Consider the following 25,640-nt stretch of genomic DNA (forward strand, 5'->3'; position numbering starts at 1 on the left):
CTCCCACCTAAAATAGTCTCTTGTCTTACATTTGAGTCATAAATCCTACTGAAAAAGAGATTGCATTTTAACCATTTCTACGAATAATACCCAGCACAGTGAAAGCTTGGTCCCAAAACAGAAGTGCTAGATATTGTAGAATTAAAATATGTCTTTAGATCTTCCCATTTTATGTGATATATATATACATATGCATTCACTGATTTATATCATCATGAGTAAGAGAAGACCCTAAGAATAGAACGGTACCCCCTAGCTACCCAATGACTACAGTGGCATTGTATGGTGTAAGAGTATCAGTGAAGTGCAGGGGTTGGAAGGAACCTCAAGGCATTATCGAGTCCAACACCCCTGCTAAAGCAGGTACCCTACAATAGGTAGGCAGGCATCTGGATGGGAAGGAGGCTCCACAGCCTCTTTGGGAAACCTGTTCCTGTGCTCCAACACCCATACTGTAAAGAAGTTCTTCTACATGTTTGAATGGAACTCTCTATATTTAAGTTTTAGACCATTCCTCCTTGTCCTATTGCAACACTCCACAGAAAAGAGCCTGGCCTCATCCATTTGCCTCCCACTTCCACTTAGACACTTTGTAGAATCATACAATCACTTGATTTGGAAGGGACCTCAAGGACCAGTGAGTTCCAATCTCCTCACCACAGGCAGGGCTGCCAGCTGCTAGACCAAGTACTAAATCAGATTGCCTAGGGCCTCATACAACCTGGCATTAAACACCTCCAGGGATGGAGTAACACAGTCTCTCTGGGCAACCTGTTCCAACACCTCACCACTCTCTCAGTAAAAATCTTCCCTAAGACATCCAATCTAATTCTCCCTTCAGTTTAAAATCATTCCCCCTTGGTTCTAGCACTAAGTACCCATGCAAAAAGTTGATTTTCCTCATGTGTATGTCTTCCCTTTAAGTACTGGAAGGCCACAGCAAGGTCTTCCCACAGCTGTACTTTCCCAGGCTGAAAAAGTCCAGTTCCTTCAGCCTATCTGCATGGGAGAGGTGCTCCAGACCCCTGATCATCCTGGTGTCCCTCCTCTAGCCCCTTCCAAAAGCTCCACATCTTTCCTGTGTTGGGGACCCCAGATCTGGATGCAGAGCTCCAGATGGGGCTTCACGAGGGCAGAACAGAGGGGGCCAATCACTCCCCCTCCCCTCCTGCCGGCCACCCTTCTTCTGACAGAGTCCAGAATACCATTGGCCTTCCAGGCTGTAGCTGCACACTTCTGGCTCACGTTCAGTTTGTAATCAACAATGACCCCTAAATCCTTCTCAACAGGGCTACCCTCAAGGTTACTCCCAGTTTGTACACACCTGGGATCACCCAATCCAAGTGCAAAACCTTGCACTTTACTTTGCTGAACCTCATTAGGTTCACAAGGGCCCACCTTCGAGTTTACCAAGGTCCCTCTGGATGGCACCCCCTCCTTCTGCTGTATAAACTGCACCGCTCAGCTTGGTGTCAGAAGAAAACTCTGAGGATGCACTCAATCCCATCATCTATGTCACCAATAAAGGCATTAAAGAGTACAGCAGACTCAAGACAGACCCCTGGAGAACACCACTCATGACCAGCCTCCACCTGGAAATAGAGCCATTGAGCACAACCCTATGGCTGCAACCTTCCAATCAATTCCTTACCCACCGAATAGTCTAGCCTTCAAAAATCCGTCTCTCTCCCATTTAGAGATAAGGATGTGGTGAGGAACCATGACAAAGGCCTTGCACAAGTCCAGACAACATCAGTTGCCTTCTCTTTGTCCACCGATGCCATCAGTCCATCAAAGAAGGCCACCAGATTGATCAGGCAGATTGTGAGAATTCTGGCTTCCAGTGAATACTGAGACAACGAAGTCATTGAGCAGCACAGCCTTCTCCAAATTTGTTGTAGCCAGTTCTCCTTTCTCGTTTAGCAGAGGAGGTACGCTCTTTTTGGCCTGCCTCTTCCCACCTATGTACCTGTAGAATCCTTTCCTTTTTTTGTTATTTCTTTTTTAAACATATCTCAATGAGTTCAGTTCCATCTGTGCCCTAGCTTTCCTAATCCCATCTTTGCAAGTCTGGACAGCATCCCTGACACACCCTTGCTTCTACTGACTGTGCTTGCCCTTCTTTTCCCATAATTTGACCAGCAGGTGCTTGCCAAGCCATGCCAGTTTCCTATCTCCCCCGCCTGCATTCTTATTCTGAAGGATGGAGAGCTCTTGTCCTCTCAGAAAAGCATCCTCACAGAGTACACTGCTCTGTTCTGCTCCTTTGTCTCTAAGGACTTCTTCCCATGAGATCTTGTTCAACAATTCCTTAAACAGCCTGAAGTTCAACCCCTTGAATTTGAGGGTCCTGACTCCTCTCTTTGCCAAGCCTGTGTTTCTCAAGATCACAAATTCAACCAGGGCACAGTTGCTGCAGCCCAGTCTGCTTCTGATCTTTACATCTTTAACAATCTCCTCCGCATCAATGAACATCAGGTCCAGCAATGCTCTATCTCTGGTCAGTCTCTCCACTACTCAAACCAGGAAGTTATTGTCAATTGACTCTGTAAGTCTCCTGGATTGCTTACAGCTTGCCACGTTGTCTTGCCATAGGATATCTGGTGGTTAATCCCCCATCAGCATGAGTGCCTATGAGCATGAAACTTCTTGTAGTTGATGCAGGAAGGACTCATCAACAGGCTCCTCTTGATCAGATGGCGTATAGTAGACCCCAACCACCAGCTGTCCTTTATTGGTTCCATATCCAATTTTAACCCACAGGCTCTCAACCTGCTCCTGATCATTTCTCAGAGAGCTCCCTGCAGTTTATCCCCTCCTTAACATAGAGAGCAACTCACCCACCCTTCCAGAACACCTTAGCAACACATCACAAGCACATCAATCCAGGTTAATAATATGCAGATTCGTACACATACCCAGGCTGTTTCCTGTCCATAGGATTACCAAAACATCGCATTATTCCAAGAATTCAGCTAAGCATTACACATCAGTTCAGTCCTATTGCTGGTTAAACCAACTCAAACAGAAATATATCCTCAATTTTTCAAAGCAGCAAGGATTTTTTTCTTGATATAGCAAAGCATTCATCTGATACACTCTACTACATAAACCAAATTCCTATGACAAGACATAAAACTGACATGGTAGAACACATTTCCCCCCCAGGTTTTTAAACGCACCCCTAATCAAGAATATCAAAGAATAGCATCTAATGCTGCTTCAGTTAAATCATCCCTAACTCATTTTATCCCCTGTAGCTCCAAACTGTTTAACAGATTATAAAGTCCTTCTATCTACAGGTCAAAATATTGCCCACTGCTATATGTTGCAAGCAATAACACCACCAGCAACTTAGGTTAGTTGTTGGATGCCTGCTTTTCCTGTCTCAACAGAACAATTTCAGTATCACATCTTCAATTAAATAATAATATTTTTTAAGACTGAAGTCAAAGGAATGGCACCAAACAGGTTACAGATTCAAAAACATTTTTCAACTAATTCAAGTTCTAAGACAAGAGAGAGCTGAAGCCCCTCGCACTCTTAAATTAGAAGGGTATATACCCACACCTCCAGCCTCAGACTCAACTGGATGCCACCTCAGCCTCCTTTATAACTTCAGGGAATTAAGAACTGTAACCAACATACTAACTAATAAAATACATAGTTTACTGCAAATGTATTGGTTTTCCCTCAAGATTTCTGCTTTTCTTTCAGCATCCAACTTGGACACTTTATAGCTGTCTAAGGCTTTCTCAGCATCAACTGAGAAAGTTGTCCAACTGTCCAACATACTCACTGATTTCATAGTAGTCAGAGATTTATTTTAAAATGCCCAATAAAGAGTTCTCAAGTCAATCACTTTAGAATTAATTCAAATACAGGAGAAACTACCAGGGAATTATTTATGTTCAAAGGGGATTATGGCTAACACCGAAATGTTAAAATCAATGGCAACCTAGCACAAAACAGATATAGCTCAGGGGAATACACATTGATTAGATTCCCATGCACTCCAAGACACAGTTCTCTTTTTCATCGTCCTCATTAGTTCATTTCAAGATCTATGAGAATTGCAAAATAGATGTAACTGAGCTTCAGTTATTTGTGTTAACTAAACAAAAAATAATTCTACTTACCTGAAACAGAAATTCATTTGTTTCCCAGTATTTAATGAGAGAGGATGTTCAGTCTGTCTCCACATTCATCATCTGTTGCACATTAATGAACATCCAATAATGTCAACACTAACTGAGAAACAGCTGCCAGAATCAGTTGGCAATCAGGTGGGGGCAAGTTGCACACACGCAACACAGAAGTTCGAGCTGACTGGCACAGAGTATGTTGCTTCCTATACTGACAGAACTTGCCCATCTTTATGCAATCCAATGTTTCACCAGCTGTTAGGAAGCACAGCACTGACAGTAAAACAAAACCAGCAAGGTGCTAATTATTAAAAGCCCTTTTGGTGCACTGCAGCCTTGGCTTTAACAACAGCTGCCCTAGGAGGCAAAAAGGCATGTCATTTTTTTTTTACCCAAATTTAATATTACTGTTGATAAAGAAAAATCACTATATGAAAATCATGCAATTGTGGTGCCAGGTTCTGAATTGATCCTCGTAGCTAGAGGAAAGACTAGAAATTGTGCTTTACATTCTTCCACAAACCAACTGCATTTCAGATTACTGCTGACCTTTTCACGACAGCATTGATTCAGCTAGCTAGACTGGAAGCAAATAAAGTCACCTAAGGGGTAGTGGGTTAAAAGCAAGCTGCAGAACAGAGCAGAAGGCCTGACCTTCAAAAGTTCATGTCAGTTGTGCCCAAGTAAATGGAGGAAACTTTTTATTATAGTTCTGGAAAAAGTTTTTAAACAGACAAAATAATTCACGTGCATGAATTTGGCCTCTCTAAGGCCACTGTTTTAAGAGTCTGAATCAGCCTAAATGTCAGTTACCCAGGTACTAATATCTATCTAGCAATGATCTTCATCTTCCTAATACACTTGCACAGTTTTCTATTTTGCCTGTTCAACTACCATTCAAGTGTGCAATTCTTTTTTTCAGTCCATATTCAACTGGCAAAGAAGAACTTCATGGAGAGAAAGATTCACAACCACTCCTACTCCTGGTAATGGGAATACATTAGTAACAACTTCAGGCTGCTGTGGGATTCCTATTGCTCAAATGATGCAATGTAGTCTTGAGATGTTTTAAAAAGAAATGTAAACTAGAAGCAAGAACTGAAGAACTGAATCAACTTTGCAAAAAATGGAGCTTTCCTACCTTAAGAGTGGAGTCTGGAATGCAAGGCAGCAAGGAACAGACAATGCTGTTCCTGAGGAAACAGAAAAGGCAGGAAAAGCAACAGCTACTTCTTGACCAGCCCACGGCAGTGATAGGTCTGACTTCACAACCTCTCTTGGTCAGCAGAAGCAAGAATCCAGCTAACCTAAGCCCTGTGTCTTCAGTTCCATGCATGCAAAGCAATGAGCAAGCATGTGCTCCAACTGCCCTTACAGACATGAGCTGCCTTGGGAAATTGCCTGCTTTACACATGCTAAGAGCATGATAATTTCTCAGCGTAACCTCATTACAGATTAGATCTCTGTTTTTCCAAAATGTAATTAATGTCTCTGAGCTAACACCAACTCACATTCACATCTGAAGACATTCCTTTGCATTCATGTAAAGCTACTGATATGTACAAATGCATTCTCTAGTGAAAGCTTGAGGGAAAAATACCAGTCATAAGAGTTAGGCTAACAAATAAATGAAAATGAAAATGACAGGTAAACAATCCTAAGGAAAATGAGAGATAGAAAGGAGTTTGCATTTCAGGGTAAAGGCATCTGCTTGTTTTAGAGCACATTAAGCAAAACAATAACATATTTAAAGGAATCCAAGCAAGAAAAAAAGAATTAGCACTGAGAATATGTAAACCTAACATACATTTAATATAGCCGATTTCACCCTAATCATTTTCAAGCACTTTCTTAAGCCTGTAAGAAAATCCAGTTTCTACTATTGAAGAACAGTAATCTCTACAAGGACAACTGACATGCAATCCATACAGCTTCAGTGAGAGATTTCAGGACGACGTATGAAAAAGCAAATCTTCAAGAGAATAAAGCAAAACAAAAAAGTGCAATTAATCAGAAATAGCAAGAAGGAAAGTGATGATGTCTAATCTAGAAAATGAAGGACAAAATTAAGACTAGAAAGAAAACTTAGAAGAGCAGTAAGGGTAGAGGTTTCTAAAACAACCAAAGGGTAAAATTCAAATTTACCCTTCAGATGTGAAGAATAGGTATACTAAATGAAAAAAAAAATGGCAGTGTGTCTTACTGGAAAAATTTCTGAGTACTGAAAAAAAATCATAAAAGTCATCAATTCAATAGGAGATAACTTATATTGATGCCAGTTTCCATAGACGCTGCACACACTTCTGTGCTCAATTCAATTACCTGAATCAATATCTCTTGTTAGATCCTTTTCTTCCCCAAGTTCAAAGAAGATGATTATTAAATAGATGCAGGTACCTTCAAAAATAGATTTTTCAAATACATCTAAAAAGCCAAATCAAATTGACTTCTTATTCTGTAAGGTTTCTGGTAGAAAGAGAAATTATCTTTCAAGAAATTAAATCTGCACATGAATATTTTATTGAATACCTTTCCTCAGCTGTCAGTAGCGTTAAATAAATAAAAATGAATATTTAAACATTTTTTATTGTATAAACAGTATGCTTACTCTTCTACACCTGCTTCAGGCAATTTTCTTGTATTGTCATGCTGTGACTTATCAATCACCTTTATCCAATAAGCCCCACAGCACTCCAGCAAGACCATGGAAGATCGTTACACCATTATCAGAGCTTCCGGACAGCAAACCAGAACAGAAAAACCTGCACAGAGATACACTAGGAAACGGGCAGATCCTTTATACTTGAAAAATTCTACCTTCCTTTTCTTAGCAGGACATTGCAATTGGACAAGCCAATCTCATTCTTAGTTTCAGCTCCAATACAGCTTCTCAATACAATACAATAATACAATAACATGTTGGATTTTTTTCTTCATTAAAATTGCATATTTCCACAAATCAATTACACTGGAAAAGCAGAGAGCTTACCACTTGAAAACACCACTCAATACAAATATGTAATACAAATATATGTCTCAACTTGGAGCTGTCCTTACAGCTGTTTCTCCTCAGAACCAGATGTATTAAAATTGCACCAATGTAAGCCAAGTACATCTGGATTATGTCAAAGCCTCAATGCCTCTTAATAAAATCAGGACAGTTTGCCCTTAAATAGACACTCTTTCTGGACCTATCAGTGTAAAACTCAATCCCAAATTTATCTGAATAAAAACCAGAAGGAGAAATGTCAGTAAGGAATTGTGCAAATCGTGCCTGCTGAAATTCCAAAAAGGAAATAGGCATTTAACTACATAGCAGAGAAGAGGTTCTTCCAATAATTGCTTACCTTTTTTGCCTTATTTTTATATGCACATTAGTTTCTAATTCCCCGAGTCATATCAGTAAGTCACTAGCTAGATTTTATGGGAAAAATGTGTCAGTATAAACCAATATTTGTCACGGATTTCGACTTGCATTTTTTAGAACAGATTTTGCTTTTCCATCTACTGGAAACAATATAAATTCACACAAAGAAAAAGACAGCAGATATTTACTAGAAGGGCCCTCAGTTGAGCTATTACAAAGGGCAAAACACATTTCCTGGTAAACATAAAAGAAAATAAGTATTTTGACATGAAGCAGAACGATTTTTCTACTTCAAATTTTTTGACTGAAGGTTAAAATTTACTAGTAGTTAAAAGTTGTGGGGAGAAGGAGGTGGTTTGTGGTTTATCGGTATTTGTTTGCTTGCTTTTGAAACCATCTTTACCTCATAGCAAAGCCCTTAATTTTAATTCCACAACTGGTCTACACACAACACCTGGTAGATATCCTTCTCTGGATGCAGCAAAGCTGCTGTACCTGTTACCTATACTACAGACCCTGGGCACTATAGGGTTTCTAGTTCTCCAAAAGCCATCCTCTCCCTGTCTGTTATTTGGACATCCATACCCTCAAAGCCATTGTTTAAGAGCAGTGGAAAGACAGCTGGAGCATCAAGTAGCTGAAAAAAAGTCTTACAAGTATCAGCACTTAAATCAGATTTTTTTTTCACTTCAGAACTTCCACCTGTGCAAAAGAGTTGCCCCCTCTGTACTTCCCACTTCTCCAAAGGGCAGTCATAGAAAATTAACAGTATCTAATGTCCCTCCAGTGCTCCTGATGCAAAATACAGTATAGGATAAGAGAAGAAATGCACACACACAAAAGAGTTTGGAAGGGACCTCAGAAGGTCGTCTGGTCCAGTATCCTTCTAAAAGCAGAGCTAACTTCAGACATTTGATTAAGTGGAGTCCCTGTAACCCCTAGGTACAATCACTCCAAATTACAGCAGCTACCCAGCCACAGCCAGAATACATTCCAGGAATAATCTCCCAAAACATGCTTGTCCAGTCACCTAACATAGATGTACTGGCCTGTTACTGGCATGTGTTTGTGCTTTCATCGTTGAATTTTCTTGTCAACTTGAATTGTGAACAACCACTAGTTTTTAAAAAGAAATGACCTTCCAGATAGTGAAAAACCATTAGTGATAAACTCCGCAGTAATGATGTCCTTCACAGAGCACGTATCATAACGAAAGAAAAGGACAGCCGTAGTAACCTTATCTTGTGTTGATTGACATTTTCATTTGCTAGAACATAAATTCATGTTCTCAAAATGTATCACCCTTGCTGTTTTGGGCTATTGAAAGTAGCTGGACTTGGCTGCAGTACTTAATCCCACAGCTTCTCTCAAATGCTCATACAGTACACAGCACAGGGAAAGCATCTGTACAAGGTATTCAGCCCTTTTTAGCTCACTCTGTTTATCACAGTAGAGACTAAAATTTCTGACAATCCCACATTCGGGAGAGAATTCAGACAGCTGATTTAGTACGCAACCCACAAGATTTTAGATCAACTTTAATCATTAATGCTTTTTGTTACTATCAAGGGAATGTGGCTTCAAGATAACATGATTTCTTACTGTCTGAGAAGGAAACAAAAGCAACAGTACTTTGAGAGAGGAAGGACAGGATCTGATAGGAATTTCTCCCTAAAACTGACAGACCTTCAGATGAAAAGGTTTGGCCTTGGAACCACATTAAATCACAGCATCTAAGAGACTGTTGCCTGACACAACCTTTTAACAAATCTAAGACCTCAAATAAAGTCTGCGAACAAAATTTGAAAGTAAAACACATCAGTGGGCTCTATACAACACAGAAAATCAATGGAAGTCAGAATCTCTGTGACTCAAATTTGCCTTACTAGCCCTCAGAATTACCTAAAACACACATCAAAGCAATCCTCACATCATTCATGGGTTCATGAGAAAGTTGACAGTCACTTCCTGAGTACCCAAAATCTTTTGTGCTGCAATACAGACACTTTTTCATACACGCAGACACAAACACACACGCGTGTCACAGATACATCTGTCACTTCTGAATGATTCCAATTACAATTCAGATTTATAAAAAAAAGACAAGACTGCAGCACCTCACTTTAAATTTTAAAAGCTGGACACGCCATTTTCAGTGATTTGGATAAAAGTATTGGCAATTTCCATTCAAATTCAAACAAAAACAGTTTATTATAAGCACATACTTCTCAGCATTTTATAGTCCAGCTCAGCCACAAGCAAGCTCCCAGTAATTGTCAGAAAAGCCATTCAGACTTCTATCCTTGCTTCGCTCCAGTTGTTTAATGCAAACACTTCCCTGGTAACAAATTGCCATTGCTCCAGTAAAATTCTTCAAATTTTTCTGCTGACATCAGTAAAAGGCAATATCACAGTTTGCATGAGGTAAGGAGCGGAACTATAACAATTTGAAGAAAGAACACTGGCAATACCAAGTCCAAGTCTTAATGGATAAAGAGCAGCAGGAACTCCTTTTGCTCACAGTGAGGAAGACTGACTTAAAACATCACAATTTCTGGCATGAATTTCAGTCCTTTTTTCAGAGCCAAAACATGTAATGGGAACAATTTGCTATAAGGGTCATAGCTGTATTTTTTTTCCTCCTACCAATGAGCTCTTACAAATAATAGTCAACATTAACAGGCTTTTGTTTAACTCATTTATAAATTAGGCCTCTTATAAATAAATTACTCTTTTTTCTTTAAAAGAGTAAACTTGTAAAGAAATAAAGGCTGTGAAATGGCAGTTGATGATATAATGCACTTTGCCCTCTACTCCTAACCACCCTCCATCCACAAACCTAAGAATACAGAAACGCTTCCCTGTGCCCAAACCTGGAGTCCTGGAACACAAAAAGATCTGGAGTTGTCACATGGCAGGAGTAAATCAAACTACAGAGTAGAAAGACGTGAACTGCTTAAAGACAGATTGTGAATAAAACACTATTGTTTCCTTCTGTATTAGAAATGATCTGCCTATTCTTGGCAAATGACAAAAGTAAAAAGCCAACTTTTACGTGAAAGGCATTCAATTATGTTCAATATAAATCAGGAGAATGCACCTCTAACACCTAAAAGCATTTGTTGAAGTGGAGATGGCACCCCCATGCCCCTCCATACAGACAAACAGCCTCAGAATAGGCTTTTCATTGCAATTCTGCTGGAGTGAGATTTCCTTTAATAGCAATGATTGTAACGCATTCAAATGCAAGTTGCTAACAGAAGAACTGACAGTTGCAAGGTTGAATTCCTTTGGAACCATAATTATTTATGACACTTTATTACAACAACTCTAAAGCATATGGTTACCTTATTAGAAGTTAAAATTCATTTTCATATAAATCTCAGCATGACATTACACCAAAAGAATTGAAGTTACTCCAGAGGATGGCAAGTAATTTCATTTATACTGTTTCCAGAGATTGGTAGTTGGAATATGAATTTAAACTAATTTACTTTTAAGTATAAAAACAGTTCTGATAACATAAATAATCCATCTCGAGTCACATAGAGCATTTCCAACAAGCTTCAGAATCTGCTTAATATAAAAAAAATATCTATTTGAAAACTTTCATCCACTAGCAAGCATGCTATCCCCATCTTTCCATCTAGGTAATTACTTTCAGGAAGGAAGTCTGTTTTGTTTTTAATTCTGTCTCCTCCACTAGCAAGTCATAGTACAAGGAAACTGCAGTCTCGTTCATTAAAGCCCACAAACAAAGAACAAATGCATTATTTGGGTTATGGTGACAAAAGAAGGGACTTTCACTGACAAACATACATGCATGGAAATTTGAAGCTGGCACTGCCAAGTAAAGTCTTGTAAAGTAGGTTAATAGGCACCTTTTAAAGAAATTGTGAACTTAAAGATAAATAATATATATATTTTTAATGGTATCAAGTCGTTTGTTTATGAAATGGGAATGCATTTTTACTGTTGGATTTTTATTGTTTTACTTTTACATTTCCACGTGAGGACTTAATTCTGGTTGAAAAACTGCCACTGAGTGAGTCTCTGCAGCAGATATGGTGAACTGGCCTACAACACTTCTACATCCTCCTCCTACTTTCCTCTGTTAACATTTCAACACAGAATTTCAGTGTATTTGCAACAAACACAATTCTTTCCTACCAACAGCTGTCCCATTTTCTTAACATTAGTTAATTTTGCTAAGTATCCAAGGCATACAGTTAAGCATATATGTACATCTATGCAGTACAGAACATAAGTTTACTAAGACATTTAGTGAACATCGACTGCAGGAAGAAGTAACACCTTGTGAGGAAGGTTGCTTTTTTTGTTGAGTATACAACAAACAAAAGGATAATCATCAGAAGTTGATCCGGAAGTCAAGCCAATGGAAACCATCTAAAACCACAGTCATATATCACTGCCACATGGAAGCTGTGTTACTACATAACGTTAATGACACCTGCCAATCAACAACGTAGTGAAATTAAGACAGCTGCAATGGAAATTCTACAGTCAGTGTCAAAGGAGGAGAATTGCACAGTAAATTAATTTACTTCATACAGCAAGAAACACATCAACTAAGGATTGCCAGTTGCCTTGTACCTGAAAGGACACATGCAAGACTGGGTTTACTTCTCAGTCTGTTTAAACTGCTTGGGAAGAGTTCTGTACACTAAGTTGCCGTCTATAGATAAGATGTAAACGATCAAAGGATTAAATGTAAGAGGTAACTCTCATTGAATTCTCTCATCTTCAGAACAATAACAGAAGTCACATTGCATGGTTCAATATTTTCTTCTTTCTGGCAGTATAGCAACAGGGTTTTCTTTCCTTTTTTCATTAAAAGTCTGCTGTGCGTTTGGTCTTCTGGAACAAAACTAATAATATCATAAGGCTATTTTTTCCTAATTTCTGTGAGGATGGGTTAAAAAAAAGAAAAAGCATGCCTTTTTCCTCTATGTTTTGCTTTGCTTTCTGCACTGCTTTCAGAAAATAGGTGTTTTCCAACCAAAGCTGTATGAACATCAGCATCTTTGGAGTGGAATTTTTCAATATATTTGTCTTTCTGGAAAGAATTTCACAACTATTTCTGACATCATCAAGCTTAAATGAAAAGAAACAAAAAGGAAAAGGGGCACTGTGTGTCTGGGACGCACACAACAGGAAAACTCAATGTGGTTTGAAAATTAGCATCAGAATCCTGAGGACCAAAGCTTATTGTCTTAAGTCGATACCACAATAGTACTATGTACCTAAGTCAATCAATATTCTTGTTTCCCATGGGGCAGTAAGATAACACAATATTGTTCTACAGACCTAAGAATGAGATCTCCTGCATTACCAGATTAAAAGCTTAGATAATTCACGTGGTAATGTCCCCAATCCTAATCACACCAACTGCCCATAGCTACCATGGCATCACGTGCAGCATCAGGCTGTGGCAGAAAGATGACTGTATGCCTGGCAAGGGAGAAGCAGCTGCAGAAAGCCACTGCATGGTGGTACGGTAGATCAGGCAGACAGTTCACCTGGTCTGTCCATGCTGCATGCTCGGTTCCATGCTCATGGGCAAATGAGTAGTCAGTTTTCTCCTCAAGGTTTTCATACATCTCTGATATTGACTTCAATCTTAACAGGGTTGTACCTAGATATGAATTTAAAGGCAACACTGATGAGAATAATGGTATTACGACAACATGTTCTACATTTTACAGGACGAATTAATTCTGCAAAAACATAAGACTCATTTTGATGAGACTGCAGTATAAAATAAGAAAGGTCATCTTCAATTTAGGTTGTTACAAACTCTAGGAACAGCCATACTTCATTAGTCAATACCAGTCATTTTTTGCCGTGTTGACTTTCACCGTCTTAAAAGAGGTCATGTTCCCTTGAAAAGCATTATTTGCAAGTGAGTTAGTGCAACTAAGAGCAGACTGATCTAGTCTTTACTGGATATATTTTGTGATTGGGATTGTCTTACTTCATGTGATAAATTCTGAAAGATTTAGAAGCCCCAGGAATACTTTCTGCTCTCATTCACAGATGTAAATCTAGAACAGCAAATTCAATGCAGACATTCACTCATGTTTTTGAGGGTCTACTGACTCCAAAGCTTTATGCTTAGCCATAAAATTGAAATACAGCCTTTCTCAATGCTATGGTAGACAGTAGACACAGACTTTACAGTAATTTTACCTCTGCTGGGGAAGACTCTCTGCCTGTTAATACCATGGAGCAGCTTTTGTTCTGGCTGTGCTATAAAACCCCAAACGCCTGACCTATATCAACCACTTAAAGCCCAAAGAGAGTGCTTCATACCACCCAGCTTTGGGTTTCTCAAGTACAACTCTCAAATTTGCTGCCAGTTTCCATCTTTTTGACTTCACAAGCCACAATCCCAGAAAGATTTATTTTATATAATTGTAACAGAAATTATATTACAAAATAGTAAATTATTTCAACTTTTCATATCTTGAGCTGAATGAACTTCAGACAAAACTGGGAGTTTTGTTACTATGACCTGAAATGAGAAGAGCAAGGAGCTGACGACCCCAGTTCATCCTCTGTCATCTCAAAGCCCCAGCAGTACGTAATGGGCACTGCTATTAACACTGCAATTGCTAACATTAACATAGATAAGAATAACCATAAATAAAGAACTGCTATTGCTGATTATAGAAAGTATATCCAAACAAGTGACAGTTTGCTAACCCAACCTTACAGGAAAATGTCAACTAACCAACCTCAGGACATTTAGACTGCTTCATGAAATAGACTACACAAATGCAGCTTTCTAGGCCAATAATTCCAGGCCATAATTAGAAAGATTTTCTAAGTCAAAAGATTTTTTAAGTCAAACCATTCCTCTTGTCCAACCGTAATGCATTGCTGAAAATCAAAAGTCAAAGAGTTAATGTGAAGCTGAGTTCGAGCTAATATGAAGCTGAGTTAAGCCAACAAGTGTGAAGGAGGATGTTGAAATTTCTCATTAATCCTGTAACTTAGGTCTGCTTATTTAGAAGAAGGAAAAAGACAGGAGTGAAGGATCAGTACTTTGGAATTTCTACTGTGCGCAGTGAGTCACAATGGACTACTCAAATTAAGAATAACAAAAGATCAATTACATGTTAAGTGCATGATAATTTTTTTTATATATACATATAAATTGTTTCCTACTTACTGATTTCAAAAATATTCTGTAGGAGATGGCATATTGTGGATTAACTTGAACTCACACCAAAAAAGTCTGCATACAGCCTATTTCTCTAGGTGTGCTTAATCACTACACTGAAGTACAGGTATAACAGTACTATTTAGCTTACTATAAAAGGAGAAACAATTTATAAGAAAAATAACACTGCATCATTCTGCCAGTAATTGTTAGATACATAATAAACAAAATAATAATTGTTAGAACATATCAGCCAGATTGGATTGGGGAAGACACTGATAAGAAAAGTAGAAACTGTATCAGTCAAGTGACACTTGCAGGAAGTTTTGTTGCCACTCATTTAAGTAAACTAATTAAGATTTTCTTGATGAAGATTATCAAAATTATTCACCTCTATGTCATCTCCCCAGAACCTGTTAGTCTAATAAGATCACTGTAAATACAAACTGAACAGGTTTTCTGCCAAGTACTTAATCTTCAGTTAATATTTCACAGCTTATGTGACATTTTTGAAAAGAGCAATAATGTGCAATAATTTCGTAATGACAAATTAAGATAAAATGTTTCGGACAGAGGAAGGAAGGAAGTGACTAAGTCTGAAGTTCCCTTTGAATGAACATCATAAGGGATCCTTGAGCACGCCATCAGGACAAAAAATAGAACAGTTCTCACCAACATTAAGGCATTTAGCTCGCTAACTCTTCATGCTGAAGTAACATCAGTGTGGTGACCTTAAGAGAGCATATAAAGAAACTAACAATGCTGCTGAATTAATCTCACAGAAGTACATTCCTCACAGATCTCCTATCACTGGCAACTTAACCAGTAAAGAAGGGGGGAAGGAGGGGTGGAAAGTAGTATCAGGCATTCTCAACAGTACATGTGGCCTTAGAATTTTTGGCCTTTTAAGGGCAAACCAGCCTCATTCAAGATTTCTGTCCTAATCACCACCTAAAAATGCTGCTTCTGACACAGAAGTTTTCTTCATGTTCTTATATAATAGCTTTACTTTGTCAGCTGCTCCTAGAAGATCAACTAAAATTCACACAGCCTGTTTATACTCATCACCACAAACTGGAAGATATCCTAGACAGCATGTCATCCTGCTCCAGCATACAGGGAAATAAAAAAAAGCTACCAACATAATACTGAGAATATTAATCTTATAGGCTCACTTTAGTCCATGAATCCTTTTCTACATTATATCCATTACGACAAGAATGTTCTGGGGTGACATTAGTGAACTAGAAAGGAAAAAATACCTCTTTGTAGCATGACAAGACATCTTGTGGCTACAGTATCACTCATACTAGATGCCTCCTGGGGGCATGATTAGCTCTGCATGGAGCAAAGGATATTAATACTAATTTTGTTTGATGCACTCTTGTCAGCAAGAATAGACATGCATTTATCCTAACAGGGAGATTTATTCCACTTAAGATTTAAGCAGCCCCCACAATGAATCAGAATCCAGCCACAATTAGGTAATAATCCCTTTTGTACCAGCATAACTTCACAGGCAGAAAAGGGTTGTCAGAATTTCAAGCTAGATAGTAGTGAAGAACACAGAACTGAAATAGGGAGGGAGAAAAAAGCGATTTTTGCTTTTGCTCTTTATTGGGAAACAACAGCAGAATCTCACCAAGTTCTTCTCAGAAGACATGGCTCTTTGTTTCCTAGCATCTAGAAGGCGAGGATAGTCGTGCCAGTGACAAGCGTGGATTTTAACTGATTTGGCTTTATTTTTCTCATTTTGTCTCTGAGCTTCCAGACTCTTCATTTGCCAATGCTTTCCCCTCTCTCTGCTCTTTCAGGAGAGTCCTGTTGGTGTTTGTGAAGTAGTCCTAAACCGTGAAGCATTCTAGCTTTTAAGTAGTAAAGTATATTTGCTTATCTCCTGTACACCACGTATCATGTTGGAAGAATCAACATGACAGATTTAAATGGTGTGCTAAGAAGTCATAGCTGCACGTGTCATATCAGTCACCAGAGACTCTGGTCATCTGTGCAGTTACCAGAATTTATCCACGTGACTGAAGTAAAAGAACACTGGTTTAACACTTGCACCTAAGTATCTCATCTGAAGTTAAAGCTCAGCCAAACTGAGACATATTTGTATATATTGCTCTGCAAATGGCAAGTGATTTGTCTCACATATACAACACATGCAAGTGGACCAAGAAAAAAACTTGTGTATTTGAATATGTCTGTATTCTATAAAAGCAGATCTCTGCTTTCTGCTTTCATTCTCTACAAGCTTTGTGCACTCATTTACAGAAACAATCTTCCTTAAAAATACTTACATTATCCCTAATAGTGAATAAACATTCACCTGTGCATTCTGACACAAAGAGCTGATGGCTGGAAATGGTAAGAGCTTCTCAGGGTTATTTTTGTAATTTATTTTCCAAATAAATAAAGCAAAGCTAACTGAAATGCAACTTGTCAGAGATCTTGCAAGATCAAAATGGTGCCATAAAGGTCAACAATACACCAGAATTAAACGTAAGAGTAAGCAGGAATAACCATAAAATAACACCATGCATTAGAATTCGCACACAAGTGTTCTAAGTACAATGGCAGAAACAAGAAATTTGGAAAATTTCGAGTTCAGAATGTTCTGGAGCTTAAGTGCCACTTATAGGCATGCATCTTAAGTACAAACTACTTTAATCTCACAGTCTCAAAGGAAACCGTAATGTCATCTTTTAATTTTAAGGGCAGAAGAATACCAAAGGCAAAACCAGAATTACAAAAGATATCTTCCCTGGGTTTTACTTCTTGTTCAGGTGTTTCGTTCATTCAGTTCTTACACAATACACACAGAAATTCTCTACTCCTCTGTACCAACACTAAGAGATTCCACCTTCAGATGCACGTCTGTGATCTCACTGATTCAAATAACAGCTTTACCATGTCTTCGAGAATATTATAAAGCTACCTATGAAATTATTCTACCTAGCAGATTAAGCACAGATGAGATAAATGAAATTAGAGGAGCATACAAAGCAATTTTGCAGAAAAGTGTTCTAAGGAATGAAATGAAATCCTTTGCAGGGCTGGAAGAAGTTATCTCTGGGCTACCAATTTGTCACTCTGTGGCTACTCTTGTTGGTAACAAGAAGAAAAAGGTATTCGTCTTCTAAGAACCATTCTCCATCTACCAAATTTACAATTTTGTAATACCTAGAAATCCTCTTTCCTCTATCACTGTCTCAGATAGCAAAGAAAGCTGGATTTATTCAGTTCTGCCATGCTTTATTCATACATACAAGAAGTCAGGGATATGATTTGCCCTTCCAAAATTCACTGCAACACAGGCCATATACAAATTCAAGCTAATTTCTTCCCAAAGCTCATTTTTTACCCCACCACTAATGTACTGTCAACACCAGAGTTACTTGACTCGAGGTTTTTCAACTTTTGTCGTAGAGAAAAAAGGAAAATAGACAATCTGCTACTAGATAAATAAGAACACTGGATATTGCTTGTAATTAAAAAGGAGAAAAAGAACAAGTACTCAATTCTGCATTGTGGCTGACAAGGAGCCTTGAAACTGTCTTTTGCTTTTTGCACAGACTTTGTAGTGCCCTTATACAGCAGTTCCCTTACTTTTCTCCTTTTGTAGGAAAGAAAAATGACAAATAGGCTGCCTGTCTTCTAAAAGAAACGTATACAAATTGTTTTCACAGGCACTGAAAGTGCATACACAGGAGTGTGCAAACTTCTGTCTGCAGAGAACTGACTAAATACCACAAGATTTGTAAAAACAAGTTACCAAATATCTTTATGAACTGCTTAAAGCAATCCTATTCACTTAAGCTTTTTTTTTTTTAATCAACGTGAGATTATTTAAACCCAGTCCATGCACACCTCTTTTATCCTTTCACCTTGACTTCCAATTTTTCGTGTACTTTAAAAGCTTGTCAAAAAAAGTCCATTCCATCACTAGTACCACTAGATGAAAAACCTAGGAGAATTTTTATTAGTAGTAGTAGTATTTTTATTTTTTTTTTACAAAGTAGTTCTGAAACTTCCTATATTAGCCAAAAGAGTAAATACTGCAGACTAATATACAAGAGCATTAAAAAAAGCCTTCTAAGGCAAAGACAAGAAGAAATGTGCTGTATGTTGATTCATCAATCCATTTTCTAATATGTAGATCATTATTAAAAATAACAGCAAGCACAGAAAACGCAGAGAAATAAAAGAGAATATTGCATCTTTTCCTGTGATGGAACATCAACTGAAGTACCTCAGCTACAGCCCTTCAGCTACAGAAACAGCATCTTCTGTATCATAGGAGGACTGCTTCAAACAAATACCTGGTCCACAGAAACACACCAGGAAGTACAGCAGATCACCATTTCTGTGTTGAAGTCTCCATATCCCTTCACACTAACCCTACTCATGATTGCCAGCATAATGTACACTGCCTAAGTTTAATACATCTTACACAGATGTTACTCTCTAGAAAACATTTTAGGTTACAGCACTTGAAAAAAGGTATTTTGGAAGTTGTCATGACAGCATGACCTTAGCATGCCAATACAAGAACACACCAATGAAGGAGAACAATAGACAATCTGAATAGTCCAGCACCAATTCCTCCTTTTTTTGATTATCTCAACTTCATGCATTCAAAAAGGGCCCCCTTTGAGAAGTGATCTCACTATCTTGAAATTCAACTTTGCAATGGAATTAATTCTTCCCCCACTTGTTTAATACTATTTTTCTGAGCACGTTGTTAAGGGGGCAGGTTGTTTAATATTTTCTTTACCTTCACAATACGTGGAGTCCCCCTGGACAGAGAGATAACCATTCTTGCATTCACATGTAGCCTTTGTGTTCCAGTTTTTACACTCTGAATTTTCACCACATCTGTATCCTTCTGCACAGAAGTTATGGCCTGAAATACAAGGAAATGCAAATAGGGATTAAAACATGCTTATTTCAGGTTTAAAATTTACATTGCCCATATTAATTTCTTGAAAGCTTCAGCATGTTATACGTTAGAAATTCACTCTATAATCAATTTTGGTACACAGGCTTTTTGAATTCCTCCATCAATTTGTACTCAAGTCTTTTTTTTTTTGTTTTCTCCAAGCATTCAGTTGCCTGGATAGCTTTAGTAAGGAAAAAAAGACAACTTCAGAGGAGGAAACCATGGCAATTCATTAATCTTCTACAGAATCTATGCACTTTATATATTTAACTTGCATCGAAAAATAAAATGAAATGTAAAAATTAAGGGGCAGTTATATTCTTTAGCCATTTATGCTACCAGAGTTTTTGTCTTTTTTTGCCTTTATAATTGAAACTGAGCACTGGAACCCAAAACTCCTGCATTCAGCATCCAATTTATCATCTCTAAGCAAGATTTCTATTCTGTTAATATTCTAGATATTACCCAAGAGACAAGGTGTTTGTTGTTTGGTTGGTTTTTTTTTAATATTTTTTTTTCCACTGTTTCCCTGACACCATGACATTCCAGGCTATTTTCTGCTCCTTCAGAATAATTATTTTTTGAACTAGCACACAGCATTAACGTGCTTAATTACTAGTAGTAGACACTGCAACTAAAAGCCCACATAACATATCAGTGCACTGCATTAGTTACTACAAAATACCACATTTCAATTTAGCGTAGATTACTACTACTGTGCTGGGACTTGAGAGGCATAAATAACCAACTTTAGACAACGATAAACCATGATAAAAAGATACACCTCCTTCCTTCCCATCCAAACCTTTAAAAAATGATTTCATTTTTCTCAGCATGTTTTCATTACAATAGTCCTTATACCATTTTCTGCATCAAAAACAACTGATAGGCTCTAAGAAACTTTCCACTATTCTCCTCTCATTAGAAATATATGATAATAGAACCTACTACTTTTCTAGATTGCCTTTAGCATTTGTTATTATGAATGTTGTTATTATTACCCATGAAACACCATTTCCTGCCTTTTAAAAATGTTAACCGAGTGTCTCAAGCTCCACTTCCCACAGCATTTCAAAAGATTTGTTCAACACATCCATAAGCAAAAAGCAGCAAACCTGTTCTTCTAAGAGCACGCACAGTGCTGTATGCTTTCAAGCTTTTACAAAACAAACGTCATTTAAGGTTAACCTGCAGAAAAATGTGCATGACAGTATAGAATTGTAAGGGCTCACTGTCACAGCACACATTCTATTGAATCAGAGGCTCCTGCAAGTGTTTTTTCCCCTACAGTAAGGACACACACCTAGCATTTCAAGAGCACTGACAGGCTCATATCCAGGATGTGGTGTTGTACTTCTTAGACCTTGGTCTGCATTCTCCCCAGCTGGGGTTTTGAAGGTGAAATAGGAATAAATGCTATCTATTCTTGGCAGTTCATATTGGGTCCGAGTGTTTATCCTGCTTTTCTGGGGAATAAAGACCAGTTTGTATTTGGACCACCCTGCAAAAAAAATAAGCTACCTGTGTCGTTCACACCTTTAGGTCCAATTCAATGACTAATTCAGGTAAACACTTAAATTCATTCATATTCAGCAGGCTGGAACATGCCTAGGGCTGCTGACTGGCTAGTGCTGTGCTTATACTCCTAAGAAGAGAGGGCCCTGAGCACTGACTAAAACGTCAATCTATTGATGGGAGCAACCACTCACCCTCAAGCAACCAGAATGCAAAAAACCACAAACATCTGATATTTATTAGTTCTCGACCATGAAATGATCTATGGTGTTCCTTCATCATACCTACACAAATGGAAAAACTACCCAATGTATTCTGAATGCCAACCAGCCACGGATGGCAGCTAGCAGAGGGCACACATTGCTATTGCCCAGGTGAAAATAACTGAATTACTGAGATTTCCAAATATTCAGCCAAGTCTTATCTAGACAGTCAACGCCTCTCTAAGTACAAGAAAAGCCTTAAAATAGAATCATCACATGTGAGCAAGCAAGCAATTGGAAAGGATTTGACAGAAGCACAGAAAATCTTAAATAGTTCAGATCATCTAAGCTAATTTCAGGCCAACACAGATGACAAGGCAAATGAGCGTGAATTAAAATTACAGATAAACACATTCAGAACAGATGTCAGGAACCATTTTCCCCCCACACATACAGTCATGAATGTTCACAACAGCCCTTCAAAACTATTCAAGATGGGAGTTAAATATTGAAGAGCGTGTTTACATTTTTTTTTATAGGCACAATGACCTCTGCTCCTTGCCCAAACATTTCTAATAACATTACTCTTCCTTATCAAGGCTGCAGAAATGTTTGCTCCCATTTTTCTTAAGAGCATCATCCATATCTTTTCATCAGCAATATCTGACTGCAGAACTACCACCCCTAATGTACTAAACCAAGCGTGAAAGAGGTCAATTTTCATGATGCCAGGCATAAAACTATCACTTGTGTACCTATCAGAAATTGCACAGTTTACTGCTCCCAAGTCAGATTATCTAAAATTAAACATTCATTCTATTTGGGGCACCCAAACATTGCTCTCATTTTTCCAGGCTTCTCAGTATCTTCACATTCCAGTTCCCCAAACCTGCCTTTCCAAAGCAGTGTGCTAAACTGTTTTGCGATGACATCAAGGTTTGCCTATCTTTTAAGTACCAACTATATTGGTGATTTGGTTTAATTGCAGATTGAAGAATGCAAGAATTCACTCAAAAGCATGGCTGCAATCAAATATACCCTACATACATACCCTCACACTGATGAGCCTCCCAGATTTCTGAGGGTTTCCTTGTAACATCTGTAATGCTTTCTGCACTCCTTCCAGGGTCCCCAGCTGTTCACTTTAGGAACTGTAATCCCCCTCTCTCTTGCTGTTCAAGAAACTCCCCTGCAGCAATCCACATTTTCACTGTTTCACACGTCAGAGGCTTCTAAAAAGAGTGCTGATGATGCCTCCATTAATAGCATTAGCTATGTTTAAAAGGTTCAAGGTCCTTTCACCCTCAAAATCTTTTAACTTCTTATGCTTTAGTCCCACAGTAACTAATGTAAATATGTAAAGTAAATCTGGGAAACACCTCATAGGAAGTCATAAAATATGCACTAGCAATTATGTCCTTTCACGATCTGAACCAGTTTTTAAAACAAGTCATGAGCAATGAAGCACTTTGAACAGCAGTTTTTATGCCTTCAGAGTCTGAGGTCCCAGAACTCAGTGGTGTGACATAAGAGCAACTTCCTAAATTCTTTCAAGCTGCTACTTGACTGCAGATCTTATTAAACACTCTATTTCTGTGCATTAGAATAATTGTACTGCACATCCTAGCAAGATTGTAAATATTTCCTTTTCCCTTTTGCAAACAAAGGTCTTTTAAATACCAAATACAGTTAAAAATATGTATATCCAGTACTTAGTTATCAACCTCCGTTAAACCTTCATAAAAATAAAACCTTGCTATAACACATACTTCACAGCAACGCAAGAGAATTATTTGATTTCTGAAAAAGCAAAGCCCAAGCTTGCAACTAGACAGAGATGGGAAGTATGTTAACTGAAGAGTGTTCTCATGCCTTAAGTGAAATAATTGAAATCCCCTTAACACAAAGCAAAGCAGAACAAGTGAGGATGGCAGAAGCCACCATTTTTAGATTATAATTCTGTGTCAAAAGTAAAACACATGCTTAAGATTATCTGTAGGATTCTCTACTTCCTGTTAAATCAGTGTCAGCAGTCAATCCAAATCTACCAGCCAAAGTGTATTACAGGACAGCAAATGAACATTTCTGCAGGAAACCAGCTCTTGCTACTTCATTATTTCCTCACACTCTCACATTTAGGGAGAGTCAGACTGAAGGAGCTAGGGCTATTATAGAGGCTCTTCTAACATATCAAAATTATGAGCATAACAGAAAAACTCTCGTGAAATTTTTTTGAATCACTCATGCAAAGGAGAAAAAAATTCACTCTTTCAAAATTATACACTGTGTTTGGCAAGGAGGAAAATAGCTGAAGAGAACAGCATAAAACTTTCCTGACACTATTTTTTGTACTATGTTTGTCCCTGGGTCATAAAATAGGCATGCTATAAAGAAGTGATTTGCCAAAAAAAAAAAAAAAAGCAGTAAAAAATAAATTTTAGCACACCAATATTTTTAATTTTTTTGCAGTTAAACTTTTCATAAGCCTGAAAGAGAGCTTAATAATGCCATATTGTCTTGCTAAAAAGTATGAACTAGCCACATAGTTTAAACATCTATATTTATGTGGAAACACACAAATCCATGGTAAAACAATACGCAGCGCACATAATATTCATGGATAGATTCTACATGCAGATCTTTTGAGGCCTGTTTTTAAATTCAAGTACATCAAATCACCAAAACTGACATCATAAAGCAAGCTTCTTCCCTTCTGTGTCTGCTTTGCTGCAAATATCATACGATCATTTCAAACATGGGCTGAACATGACAGCTAGAGCAAGTTGGCCAGCACTGGTTCCACAGAGAAGCTGTGGAAACCTCATCTCTGAAGGCATTCAAGGCCAGGCTGGATGGGGTCCTGGGCAGCCTGATCTAATGGTTGGTGAGAGATCTTCAAGCAGGTCCAGAGGAGGGCACTGAGATGATCAGAGGGCTGGAGCAGCTCTCCTATGAGGAAAGGTTGAGGGAACTGGGCTTGTTTGGCTTGGAAAAGAGAAGGCTCCTGGGAGACCATGAGGTGCAGCCGTCCAGTACTTGAAGGGAGCGTATAAACAGGAGGGGGAACGGCTGTTGATGCAGGGAGATAGTGAGAGGACAAGGGGGAATGGTGTCAGACTGAGACAGGGGAGGCTTAGGCGTGATGTTAGGAGGAAGTTTTTCACACAGAGGGCAGTGACAGACTGGAGCATGTTGCCCAAGGAGGTTGTGGATGCCCCATCCCTGGAGGCATTCAAGGCCAGGCTGGTTGCGGCTCTGAGCAGCCTGGTCCGCTGGTAGGCGACCCTGCACATAGCAGGGGGTTGACACTAGATGATCATCATGGTCCTTTTCAGCCAAGGCCATTCTACAATTCTTTGAACTGCCTGCGTTTCAAGTAAGGAAGAGTTGTGCTCAACACCATGGTCCCGGGGGACATTCCAAGAGGCAATAGGCAGAGAGAAGAAAAGTTCAGGACTGCTACAAGGAGGAATCTTTGCAATGAGCTGCTTGTCCTTCGTACTATCCTTTGTAAGGCAGAGGGGCAGCCAAAAAGAAGCTTCGTACGTAACTTCCCAACCTGGCATTTTGCAGATAACACCTTTCCACCCATCTTTGTGTTATAGCCCCTAATGACCTCTTGTTTCTCAGTTATAGCAGTTGTCATGGACAGGGGCTGCTGCATTCCCTCACAGCTCCCCTGCCGTTTCTCTTGTCCCTGCAGGCTCCAGTTCAGCTGCTGCCTTTCACCTGTGATTGATGCAGCCTGCAGGAGAGCAGCAAATGGCCATAGCACTTCCACCTCAGGTGGGGGCCTGGGGAAGCAGCCGGGAGAAGGCAAGGGGCAAGAGATGGGAGTGCAGGGAGACAGCGAGATGCCCTCAGCCAGCATCTGTGTGCTGGTCACAGGGAAGCTGCTGGAATTGGAGTTTCTCTCCTCTCCGAGCTGCTTCCCTGGGCCTTGGCTGTTCCCAGCAAGGAGCACTTTGCTTGCAGGAGCCTGTGAGCTTTGTGGAGGTGGCCGCGTGTTTCAGCGGGGAGGAGAACCCTCAAGCAGCTTCCTTAAACTTAACTAGCTCGTAGGGATGGTGAGATATTTCCTTTATTGGAATCTAAATGGAAATCACAATGAGCTGGGTGGCCTACTGCTTCTCTTCGCCAGTGCCAGACAAGTCCATGTACCGCAGCACCGCTGCAGGTCGTCCTACGGCCCAGCGCTGTGGAGGGCAGTTCTGCCCAACCCCGTGACGTCTCTACCCCCCAGCGCAGCTTACAGCCACTGTGCCCCAGCCTCCATGTT

General features: G+C 39.0%; 1 protein-coding gene across 3 annotated transcripts in view; it reads right to left on the bottom strand.

Moving 5' to 3' along the window:
• The window catches only part of NELL1 (neural EGFL like 1), a 293,522-nt gene that overhangs the window by 172,738 nt on the left and 95,144 nt on the right, over positions 1 to 25,640 (bottom strand). For all 3 annotated transcript variants that reach the window (XM_048949311.1, XM_048949310.1, XM_048949309.1), the window contains exon 12: positions 19,479 to 19,607. In XM_048949311.1, the coding sequence (XP_048805268.1) occupies positions 19,479 to 19,607 (129 nt within the window). The remainder of the gene's footprint in view (positions 1 to 19,478; positions 19,608 to 25,640) is intronic.

The sequence above is a fragment of the Lagopus muta genome, chromosome 6 (assembly GCF_023343835.1).
Source record: "Lagopus muta isolate bLagMut1 chromosome 6, bLagMut1 primary, whole genome shotgun sequence".
Lineage (NCBI taxonomy): Eukaryota > Metazoa > Chordata > Aves > Galliformes > Phasianidae > Lagopus > Lagopus muta.